This window comes from Nothobranchius furzeri, chromosome 1 (genome assembly GCF_043380555.1).
Source record: "Nothobranchius furzeri strain GRZ-AD chromosome 1, NfurGRZ-RIMD1, whole genome shotgun sequence".
NCBI classification, from domain to species: domain Eukaryota; kingdom Metazoa; phylum Chordata; class Actinopteri; order Cyprinodontiformes; family Nothobranchiidae; genus Nothobranchius; species Nothobranchius furzeri.
Window position 1 is genome coordinate 70,438,191 of NC_091741.1, and position 12,365 is coordinate 70,450,555.

Here is a 12,365-nt window from a genome sequence, read left to right on the forward strand (position 1 = left end):
TAAATCAGCTTAGAAAGAAAATCCCCCTCAAAGCTTAGCTGCTTTTGCTCAAAAGATGATGCAGAAATACAGAAATGATGGGAATGAGGACCCGAAGAGCTCTTCATAAAGAGGGATGACTTAATGCAGTTTGGCCTGCAGCTATGTTGGAGGTCTGGATGTCTAGGGAGACAGCAAAATGAGGTGTGGGATGTAGTTTGACACATCAATACATCTGATGGGTATTTGAACTGCTTTGATGAGCTGAAATGAAACTAATATAACATTTGGAAAAACAAATGTATCAGAAAACAAGTCCTTTATTCTCTCATTAGCTGATTTTAGTTTAAAATTCTTGAATTAAAGGTGATGTGAATTCTTATGGAAGCGTATTGCAATCACTTTTAAAAATAAATTAAACATTTTAAAAATGCTCTTTTTCTGAATTCACAAAATACATTTTACAAATGTTTTTAAAAGCAGTTTTTTAAATTAACAAAATAATTAAAAACATAAACAATCTCTGTTTTTCTGAGTTAATGATATAAGAAAAACACTCCATTCCATGAGTATCACTCAACCATTCTGGAGTTCTGGCATCACATGTACTGTGGCCAGCATCATTCTGGCCACAGTACATGTGGCTGCACAACTACGTCTGAGTTGGTTGTGTGCAGTATGGGAGCTCTGCTGGGTACGGTCCCTCGGACTTCACCTACAACACCAGCAGCTGTCATCTCCAGAAGTTCTATGATGACTCGACCGACCATTGTCGGTTGTGTGTCTGGGGGGAATGACCTGGAGTAAAGGTCAGTCGTCATGGACTTTGTCGACTGGTGTGAGCATAACCACCTTCACTTGAACACCAGTAAGACCTCCAGAAAAAACTTTCCCCCTCACTCACCAGTAAACATCCAGGGAGCAGACATTGAGGCGGTGGATACCTTTAAGTACCTGGGTGTTCACCTCAACAATAAACTGAACTGGTCCAACAACACAGATGCTCTGTATAAGAAGGGCCAAGCCACCTCCACCTCCTGAGGAGGCTGAGGTTCTTTGGAGTTAATTCCTATCTGCTAAAATCCTTTATCACTCTGTTGTTGGCTCTGTTATTCAATCTGCTGTGGTCTGTTGGGGTGTAGGCAGCTCTGAACGAGACAGGACGACACTGAACATGCTAGTAACAAAGCTAGCTCGGTGCTGGGCTGCTAACTAGATTCAGTTGTGGAGATGACCCCCCCTTAGAAAACCCCTCCCTCCCACTGCATCCCACTGTGGAGACCATGGACAGCTCCTTCAGCGGCAGACTGACATCCAAGATGTAAAACAACGCACTACCGTAGGTCATTTATCCCCCATGCAGTATAGTGTATAACTCTGTTTAACTGGTACTGACATTATCCTGGTACACAATAACATCAATGCAATATTCAGTATGTGTTCAACACTTGTGCAATACCGGATGCACATTAGCATGTCTGTGTCCCTTATGCTGCTTGGTTCTGTAAACCAACGTTTGGTTAGTGGTTACTGCCTTTGTATGTTAACCTGCAATATTATTATTTTCCTTCTTCCTTTTCTCTACGTTTATGTGCTGCTGTAGCAAATTGATTTCCCCACAGTGGGATCAATAAAGTTTATTCTATTATATTCTATCAAAAACATACAGGAAACAACTGTGAACAATAGTTTGGGTTGAAGATCAGATGGGACTTTATGCCTGCACAGGCACACATTCCTCAGATGTTTGTGCTAAGTCAACAAACTAATAATAATCCCCTCTACATAATTTAGAAGCAAGGATATTTGCCAGTGTCTCAATCTGAAAGCAAAGTAAAAGTGAAATAAACTAAAAAAAACTGGACATGTTTGAGTTCTTCTTACTATGCCTGTTAATAATGCCTGAAGGCACAGAACCTCAGCTCATAAAACACTGCAGAAGTATTATTTTATTTATTTATTGGCCTCGTGATATTATCTACCTTCCAGAGCAAAGATGGGCACAATATATGAGAAATTATTACAGTTGGCACTATTGAGATGTCATTTTCTATAAAGTATCATTAATTTTCATGAGACATTCCTTCAACCTGGAAATAAGACACTTGGATTTGATGAAAATCCAGCCTCTGACCGTTTGATTTCCACAATAGTACACAGCTGCAGACCTGGAAACCAAGCCCTCATTTCCCACTCAGCTCAGTTAGTTTTACTAACTACCCCGGCCTATCCATCATTGGAATGGCGCTAGTTTGAAGAAGCAATCTGTCTGAAAACCCACTCCGGTACTGGTGGAGGTTTGACAAGCAGTCTTGAAATCAGTCACAATTTGGCTTGATTTTTGAGAGCTCCTGAACATAACACCTAACCACGTCCGCTGATTTAACTCTTCTTCAGGAAGACGGGACAGGATTCTTTTACTTTTCGCATACAAAAATGCACTTTTGGATTAGGCTTTATTTAAAGTTCAGCCTAGGTAAGAAAGAAATCACTTAGTGTGATTAATCTCCTTGGTAGCTACAGTGAGAGACTGGGCGTTAGTGTCTACAGTCTTGAGGAGGAGGGGTGCAGATTTGAGACCTGGATGGGGATAGGGTCATTGTGATATATCAGCAACCCCATCCAGCTGTTTGCAGTACTTTAGCAGACAATTGCAGAGCTGCTGGGAAGCTGCAGCTGAGATGGGGAAAAAAACATTTGTGAAGCCATAAACTGCTTTGAGAGTGTTGTTTGTGGAAAACAACATTATAACATGGTCAAAAGCTCTGGAATGGATTTAGCACGATATTGGATCTCATTATAATCTTAATTCAGAAAAACAGAGCTCTTATATTTTATTGAAATTAATGCGAAATTCTTCAACCAAGGACAATGTGAAACCTCTTTAAAAGAATCACTGCTAAGAAAACAATTTAAGAGTTTTACGGTCAACAAAACAAAAAAATTCTACATTGTTTATGCAGATAGAGTATTCATCAAATCAGAAGAGCAGCAGGCCAACCAACTTTCATCACTTTAGTAATGTTTCCTTCAACACAAAATCACCACCCAATAGTACTGAGTGTGGGCAAGGAATACGGGTCAACCGAGTGAATGGGACGATGGCCTGCATCACTAATGGGGCTACCGTGGCCTTTTGTGAGAAAGCCAACTTGGCTCAGAGTGTGTGATGATGCTGCTGCTCTCAGGGTCTCATTGAGCAAGAGGAGCAAACTGAAGGTTTGTGTCTGTGTGAAACACTGAAAACCCTTCAGCAGCATCAGGGCCCCTCAGTCTACTCCACTCTTCCTCCTCGCTCTACTCAGCCTTCCAGAGCTGCACTGGAATCATGAATCATCAATGGAGGTCCTGTTCTGCAGTGGAACACACACAGAACTGCACGTAAAAAAAGAACCTTAGAAATACTCAGGGAAAATAAATACATAAGCAAGCTTAATTGTGGGTTCATCTCAAACTGAAATAACAGTACACAGCAAAACAGAGGGATGTGATAAGACCCCCCCCCCCCCCCACACACACACACACAAACACACTGTTTTTATAAAAATAGACTTTGCAGAAGTGCTCCCTAACTGACTGCAGAGCAACTTGTCTTCTGAACTTTTAACATTAAAGTAATCTAAATTCATCTTGTGCCAACATTTATTACTTCAACAATGATTATTCAGTAGAATCTTACATGTGATACTTCAGTTGTCCTAAATTGCATTTTAATGATCTATTCTAGCATTCAGAGGATTTGTAATGATGAGTTGGCCTGCAGGGAGAACAAATTAAACAAATAATTTAGGATGCAGGTAACAAAGTAAAGGAAATTAATTAGCTCCCAATCTCCTATGGGCATGCACAGTAGGAAGGCTGCAGAAATGACTCCAGTGCACACGAATGTGATGTGAATCATGTTCTACGAAGAAGAAAAGGTGAGGACTCAATAGTGTGGCTTTTCCACTGTGTTTTATTTATGAATTGCTTACTATCAGGAGGGCACTGATGTCAGATTGCTAACCGCATACCATATATATTGTTTACTGGACAATAATATGATGGATGTTATTAGAAAAACAACAGAAACTGACCATAAACAGACTTTTCATAACTTGATGCTCTATTTTTATTTCCTTCCTTTATTTATTCCCACTTTTCTTCCTTCTTTGATTTTGTTTTCCAGTAGCCTGGCAAGCCAGACTAAATAAATGTATTATTTAGTCTGGCCATGCTCCATTGACGGCTCTCGGTTGTGGGGCGGGTTCTACCGTTGTCTTTCAAATGATCTCCACATTCCATTGGACAATGAATATGATATACTCTTGTTTCACTCTGTTGCATCATCCCACCCACCAGGCATATAGAGTGCCCTGATTGGCCCACAAAGCAATAAAGCTCTGTGATTTGTTCACTAAGCAGATAGAGCACTATGATTGGCCCACCATTATGGACCAATCACAGCTCTTTATGTGTTTGAAACCCCTCTAGAGAGCTGTGATTGGCTAGCCAGAGTCCTGGTAGGAGCTGCTGAGGTTCCAATGGAGCGTGCCTAGACCATTCTTTGCAAAGCAAGAATTTGGTCTAGTTCACTAGGCTAGTTTTCCAGTGAATTGAGAACAATTTTATAATAGTGTCTAACATCAGATCCATCAAAATAACAACTGCTGATCTGATAATTCTGTAACAGCTTGAAGGAACGATGCATTTATCTGTAGAATAGAATAAAAATGCCATTTGTGTAATTATGTTTTGTCTGTCCTTTGCTGATCCCTGTTGACAAGCTCGTGTAAACATATGTAGATGAATATAGGTGAAGAGTTTATAAAATGTGCAGAAAATAGAACAGGAGTGACTGACTCTTTAATCTAGACCTAGAAAATGTTTTATTCCGTTTTCATGGAGTTGTACGTGTTTTTATATTTATTATCTCATCTGTCAGCACTTCAAAATGAATACAGGCAGTTCATGTGACCATCAGCTGAGAAAAACAATGAAGATAAATGTCATTTGTTATAGATTCAAAAACAAAGATGTGTGAGCAGATGCAAAGGAAACCCTCAGTGAGGTCATCTTTAATACCCGTGGAGAGCAGTAGAGGGCAGTGCCACTCTCAGGCCAGTGCACATGAGTGGCAGCGGTCATGTGATGGTAAACCACTCAACTGATCAACTGATAGAGAATGAATCCCACACACACACACACGCTCGCACACACACACACACACAGACACACAGACACACACACACACACACACACACACACACACACAGACAGACACACACACACACACACACACACACACACACACACGCTCGCACACACAGACACACAGACACACAGACACACACACACACACACACACACACACACACACACACACACACACACACACACACACACACACACACACACACACACACACACACACACACACACACATCTGGCAGCTCCAGTAGAGTAAAGAGCCTAATGTTATTACACCAGGCTTTTCTGTGTGAGTGGACGTGAATGTCAGGTTGCTATTTTTGCCACTGATAGTGCATGCAGTGGAAACAGAGTCAGGATTCAGGATGATATGATTTATATTTAGTACACTGAAGTATTCTGCATTCCGTCAGGGGTCCTGAACATCACTGCCGGATTTACATCACTAAATGTTCAGACACTGCGGGGTGCAGCCAGTCGCTAAATAAAATCCCTAAAATAACTTTAAAGGTGTTTTAAAGGGGGCATATGTTGGAATAAAGACTGTCTGTCCATTTGTCTCCTCACAGATTAATGATACAGTTTCAGGCTCTGAAAAAAGTTTGAGTTCTATGTGCTTTTTCACAAATTCGTTACACTCAAGTGTTACATTAAATGTATACTAGGAAACCTTTTTATTTTTAATTTTGAAATAATTTCCTTGAGCCAGTATGTGCTAAAATGACCCTTTTAGAGAAACATGGCCTGTATTTGTATAGCATCTTCTTAGGGTTCTACAACCCCCCAAGGCGCTTCACAACACAATCAGTCATTCACCCATTCACACACCCATACACACACACAATCTCATCATGGTGGTGAGGGGCACACTGATGGAAGTGAGACTGCCGAACACTGGTCCACCAGCAGGCAAGGAGGGTTAAGTGTCTTGCCCAAGGACACAACAGCAGCATTCTCTGGCAGGAGCTGGAAACAAACCTATAGCCTACTAGACAACGCGCTCTACCTCCTGAGCTACAGCATGCCTTACATCTCCCCTCTGATTGGCTAACAGCAACACAACTCTACCACTGACTCTGCTTTGCAAAGTTGATGTTTTATCTCCACAAACAACACAAGCCTGAAAGAGATCTGACATGTTGTGGAGATGCTAATGCTAACGGTTAGCTTCTACTTGCTGAGACGTGCTCTTCTTGCTCCTGGACGCTAAACTATCAACAGCCTTCCCCATTGCGAGTCAAGATGGGTGAGTCCATGAATGTTAAATGAGTGGCTTTTTCTGACCCAAATGTTTCTCCGTCTATTGTCTATTGGAGGCTACTGGCATATTCGGCCTGCATGTAGAATCACTGATCGTACTTTAAAAATAAAAAAAGGAAAAAAATGGCTTCTCAGTGAACTTGCTCTTTAAGTCATTCTAAAAGTTGTTCTGCATTTTTCAAACTCCTCTTCTTCTATCAGATGTTAAAGAACAATCATGTTTTAAATCTAAGCTAATGTGATCTCCACCAAAGGACTTGTTTTGGAGCTCTGCCTGGTGTAATTACAAATGAAAGAGCAGAGCAGTTTGGTTAACATTTACGCATTAGGTCTCCGGTTATCCACCTCAATTCATGACGCCAAACAACGAGCATCTTTGTAGGTTGCCACCAAAGCAGAGTGCACACCTTTGTAGTGTGAAATTTAAGTCAAATGAAGGAAGTGGAATAGATTTAACCTGACAAGTGCAATAAGGCCACATTACAGCGGTAATCATAAGTCGTTTATGCACTGAAAGAGCTCCCTTCTTCAGTTAAACTCAATAGCCGAGCACAGGCCGACGTTCATCTGACACTAACACAGGGAAATTGGGGCACAATATTCCCTGTGAAGGGAAACAACAATTTGTTGTTCCTGCATGATGAGATGAAGGCGGGCGGCACCAGGGGTGCTCAGGTGCAGGTGGAGGCTGATAACTGGAGCTGTGTCTAGAAGAGTGGTTCATGGAACAATGGAGGGGCCCAGAGTGAGGCATCCAGCAGTATAGTGTGAAAAAAAGAATGGGAACAGACTAAACACAAAGAAATCACATGCACAGCAAGGTCACATCCTCCTGGATTACTGTCCTTGTGAGGACTTATAGTTTATCATTTGTTCTGAAACCTGAACAGAAAGCACTGTCATTTAGACTTGATTTAGTGCTTAATTTGTATTATTTAATTTATTTATCAAACAGCAAGTCTGTAAGATCCTGTCTGTAAGAGCCTGAAAAACATGCACATGGCCCTCGGAAATACAGCATAGCTCACAGTCTGGGACTGGATGAAAGGTTACTTTTGTGCACCCGTTTTTTTGAGAAGTAAAGGTAAACTTTAAAGCTTGCTAGCTAAAACATCAAGGTTAGAACATGTGAAACGGATTAGAACGCGTGTCAAAGGAAATGGCATGGATGAGACGTAGTGACTGCTGCTTAAAGCGAAAATGAAGGAACCTACTTCAACTGGTTTCATTTTCTGAGCAGAAAAAGTATTTAGATTTTTCAAAAAGCAGAGATAAGAGTCTCAAACATATTTTTAGACATGTTAGCCAAGTTTTGTCTAAATATCTCAAAAACAAAGCACAACAAGCGTAACTGTCTACTTTAAATGTTCTTACTAGAGATAGGTCCTCTGTCTCAGCCCCTAGGGACTGACTGAAGTCTTCAGCACTTAGAGGAAGGCTGTCCTCATCTTCCTCTTCTTGACTTGGCTCTTCCTCCAGAGCGGGAAAAACTGAAAGCCCACCCACTTCAGCATCCACAATGCCATCCAAACTGTCTGTAAGCGCGGCCAGCAGAGCCGCATTCTCCTCTCCTATCTGCAGGGAGACAAAACATGTAGAGAAATGGGGTAAGAAACCAAAAACATCCTCACAGTTTCACTGATAGTTATATTTTCGACTATTTTAAAGAATTTTGTGGACAAACTTTGTTTGTGCAAACAGTTTACAGCTTACAGAAGTGATAAGCTAACTGTCTATGTAAAAGCATAGATTAAAATGTACTGCTGCCACTCCAGTTCTCTAAATTGCACATCAGATCATACAATTGTTTATTTTTCTACCTTTGCGCTAGCCTAGAAATCTAGACCAACTGTAGAAGTAGCATAAAGGCTTTTGCTATGCAGTTTGGTGTAGCCAAGCTCTGTTGTAGCTTCAGCAGGTTGGGCAGGCTTAGCACCAGAATTAGAACTGAGAAAAACTACAAAGATGGCGTTGGCTCAAAAACAACACTAGTTTGAAATGGCTTTGGCATCATCATTGGGTGATTTAGACTTGAGCTTTTCTTTGAAACAAGAGCAGATAGAGGTACTTAAAGTTAAAGTTAAAGTCCCATAGTCATCATCAGACACTGGTGAAATTCATCTCCGCATTTAACCCATCCCCATCAAGGGGAGCGGTGGCTGTGCTCGGGAACTATTTGGTGGTTTAACCCCTCGATCCAACCCCTTAAAGCTTGCTTCTCCGTCAGCTCTGCAAGGGACAGACACGCACGGATTGACGGAAGCGTTTTGCTCTCCGTCTCCTGGAGAGTGTTGCAAAGCAATTGCCCGGCAGGGCAACAGAGGGCGTAGCGCTGTTCTGTGGTATCCTGTCATGTATCGGTCCAAGATAGTGTGTTTATATTGTGTTTTTTGTGTATATAAGAGACTTTTAACACGGACATATTTGTCTCTCATTCTCCCACCTCTTCATGCGCTCCCCACCTCTAAACCCACGTTTCCTGTCATTTCTGTCCACAAACAAAACACTTGCTGCGCATCTTTTCACTCCTCCAGTCACGGGAGAATTACAACGTTCATGTTTTTAGAGTTTTTTCATGAGGTATTCTTCAAGCTTCTCCGTGTCTGCCGCTAGTTATCCTCGGCTCTCTTTATGTTTTTGAGGGCGCAATGCCGGCGGTGTAGACGACAGCCGCGTCCTGACCAATCACAAGCTTGCGTTGTCTGTCTCGACTGACGGATGTTTAGGAAAGAGAGCTCGACTCCGCCCGTCCTTGCGGAGCTCTCCGGCAGGCACGCAAGGACTTTGCGTGTCTCCGCACTGACGCAGACGGAGAAGCATGAATGTCAAGCAGGGAGACATTGGGTCCCGTTTTTTAAAGTCGTTGGTATGACCTGACTGGGAATCGAGCCCCAATCTCCCAGTTCCAGGGCAGACACTCTACCACTAGGCTACTGAGCTGGTAAGTCCTTAATTCCCTTTTTTTTTTTTCAAAAACTGATGTATTTTCTTCTACTTTCATCATGTTTGGTGGGCTGCCCCGTTGACTGATTTCCGTTGTGTCCTGAGAGATTGATTGGCCCTACTACTGTCCAACTGCGTGCAGAGACAGTTTGAAAGACAACAGTAGATGTTGCCCCACAACTCTGGGTTGTTTCAATGGCTCGTGGCCAGACTATTAACATTTTACATAAAGAGGCTGGCTTGTCAGGCTAACTTTAAATCGTTATCAGTTAAAGAGCATATGGTTATTTCTTCTGAAATCTTAAGGAATTCCTTTTGCCTCCTAGAAGCACCCAAATTGCTACATTTTGTGGTCGCTGCAACAAAAGGGTTATGGTATAGTGACAGCCAAAAAATAAATAAAAAAAGGTTTTCAGATCGGAGGTCAGACCTGTTGTAGCTTCACCTGAACTAGCCACTTGCTCATCAATCCTGATGGATGTAAAACCATCTGAACTCTGAAAGGCTTACATTGGGAAAGCTATCTATGTGTGTGATGTTAGTTATTTATTAATTTTACATAGAAACACTTTTATTTAAATGTTTTAAACACCTTGTTACTTTTACTAAAGAATTTTCCTTTTTGCTCTCAGGAGCAGGTAGCATTATTCTCCCAAGACATTGTCTTCCTGATTAAATTTGTTTTACTACAGATATGACTGCTTTGAAATTTCCTCTCTACAACCAAAAGCAATCTCTTTTTAATATGTTTACACACATTTGTTCAAGACGTTTTATAGGAGCTACAGTGGGAATGAAGACTGCTCAAGCCTGCCTTGTTTATGTGTGATAGTTGGTATAGAAACATAAAGTCCAAATGCAGAAAACATGTTAAACCAACAAGGGTTCTTCTTTAAACTGAGGGAAGAAGTCAATCAAATTCTAACACTGTTCTCACATCTGACTCCAAACTGCAATTACCACACACGAGTTATCCACTATGGTGGAAACGTTTTAGTCGTGAGGCGTAATCACAACTCTCTGAACAATTTAAATCAATCAGTCATCTACATAACACAAACTGTTCCTGTAGAGGTCCTATATCCATCCTCAATTATTGCCTAAATTATCATCCTCTATATACTGCCCTTAGGAGCCATTTTCAGAAAGCACGCTGTCTCATACCATCTTTACGCTGACGACTGTCAAATCTACTTTTCATTTAAGCCAACTCAATCAACGAAAGTTCTGTCTGATTGTATCCTTGAGGTCAAGCAATGGCTTGCTGATAACTTCCTCCATCTTAATGACTCCAAGACTGACTTAATCGTTTTCAGTCCTAACAGTACCACGACTACTCATCAACCTGACCTCAACTATCTCTCACCTAATGTATCCTCTGTAATCTCCAACCTTGGAGTAAAAATGGACCAGGCTCTGAAGATGGATGCCCAGGTCAATAACACAGTTAAATCATGTTTTTACCAACTAAGACACATCTCAAAACTAAAGCACATCCTGAGTGTACGTCTTCTGAAATCGGTGGTCCACACTTTTATCACCTCAAGGCTGGATTACTCCAACTCCTGCTTATACGGCATCAGTAAAGCAGCTCTTTCTAGACTTCAGCTGGTCCAGAACTCAGCAGCTAGGTTCCTGACTGGAGCTGACAGAAGACAACACATTTCTCCAATTCTGAAATCTCTCCACTGGTTGCCCGTGCAGTTCAGGATAAATTCCAAAATTATGCTTCTGACTTACAAATCCTTGAACCATCAAGCTCCTCCATATCTGTGTGAACTGGTCCATTACTACAACCCGCCGCGTGCTCTCAGGTCTGAAGATAAGCTCCTCCTAGCTGTTCCGAATGCACGTTTAAAAAGCCGTGGAGAGAGGGCTTTCTCTGTCTGTGCACCCAAGCTGTGGAACACATTACCACTGCTAGTGAGGCTAGCACCAACAGCTAGCATTTTTAAATCACGCTTGAAAACTCACTACTTCAACCTAGCTTATACCACATAATTATGAACCTCAGTCACAACTGCATTGTTTAAAAATGGAATTCACAATATCAACTTCTGTATTATTGAGGTTCTTTTTAAAATGTTTTTCTAATTTTTTATTCTCCCTGTGTTTTATTGATTTTTAGCTGTTAGTTTTGGGAATTTTGTTGTATTTCCTTTTTATCTTTTATCTGTGTTCGACATGATTGTATAACGCCGGTTTAATTAACTATCATTTTTAGTGTACAGCGCCTTGTTTGGTTGTAATGCCTTGTTGACTGCGCTTTATAAATAAAATTGGATTGGATTGGATCCTCATAATGACTTTTTATAAGTCTGCTTTCTTTTCTCGTTTTTTACCCGGATAAGTTAGACCTGTGACTCCGTCTTTAAAAATAGTTTAGCTGAAACAGGCTTTTATTAAAAATCGACCTGATGTCTTCCTTTCATTTATCCCTACTGACATGACTCGGTTTGACTTGCAGCTGTTGGTTGGATTTTTATTTATTTATTTATTTATTTATTTATTTATTTATTTATTTATTTATTTATTTATTTATTTATTTATATTTATTTAATTTATTCAAAATATGAATCAAAACACAAACTAGCAGAAAACATGATTTCTTTTCAAGTTCCTCTACCACACTTAAAGCTTGGTAGACATAGAGCTAAATGGACCACATACACCTGAAGGAATCTCTTTAGTTTCGTCTTTTAACAAATATTTTGAAAGTTTTTTTTGTTTGTTTGTTTGTTTTTTATTAAAGCATGCATCACCAGCAAATGTCTTAGTAAATGCCTGCTTTGTTTTTCTGTGGGCCCTTTGCTTACAGTGCATCCACGAAGGAGCTGCTTCCCGTGGAAGATTTGCCTTCTCGCCTTCCAGAGTCTGGTGGAGAGGTGATAGCACACAGCTGGTCTAAAGGAAGTTTCCTTCATCTGTCTCTCACTGCTATCGTCCAGCTTTATCTGTCCCTGGCTGCCAACATGTTTATCATGAAATATATT

The 12,365-nt window shown here is 40.9% G+C and overlaps 1 protein-coding gene across 1 annotated transcript in view; it reads right to left on the reverse strand.

The window, feature by feature from the left end:
- The window catches only part of ppargc1b (peroxisome proliferator-activated receptor gamma, coactivator 1 beta), a 115,362-nt gene that overhangs the window by 17,070 nt on the left and 85,927 nt on the right, over nt 1-12,365 (reverse strand). The window contains exon 3 of the mRNA XM_015951844.3: nt 7,804-8,004. Within this exon, the coding sequence (XP_015807330.3) occupies nt 7,804-8,004 (201 nt within the window). The remainder of the gene's footprint in view (nt 1-7,803; nt 8,005-12,365) is intronic.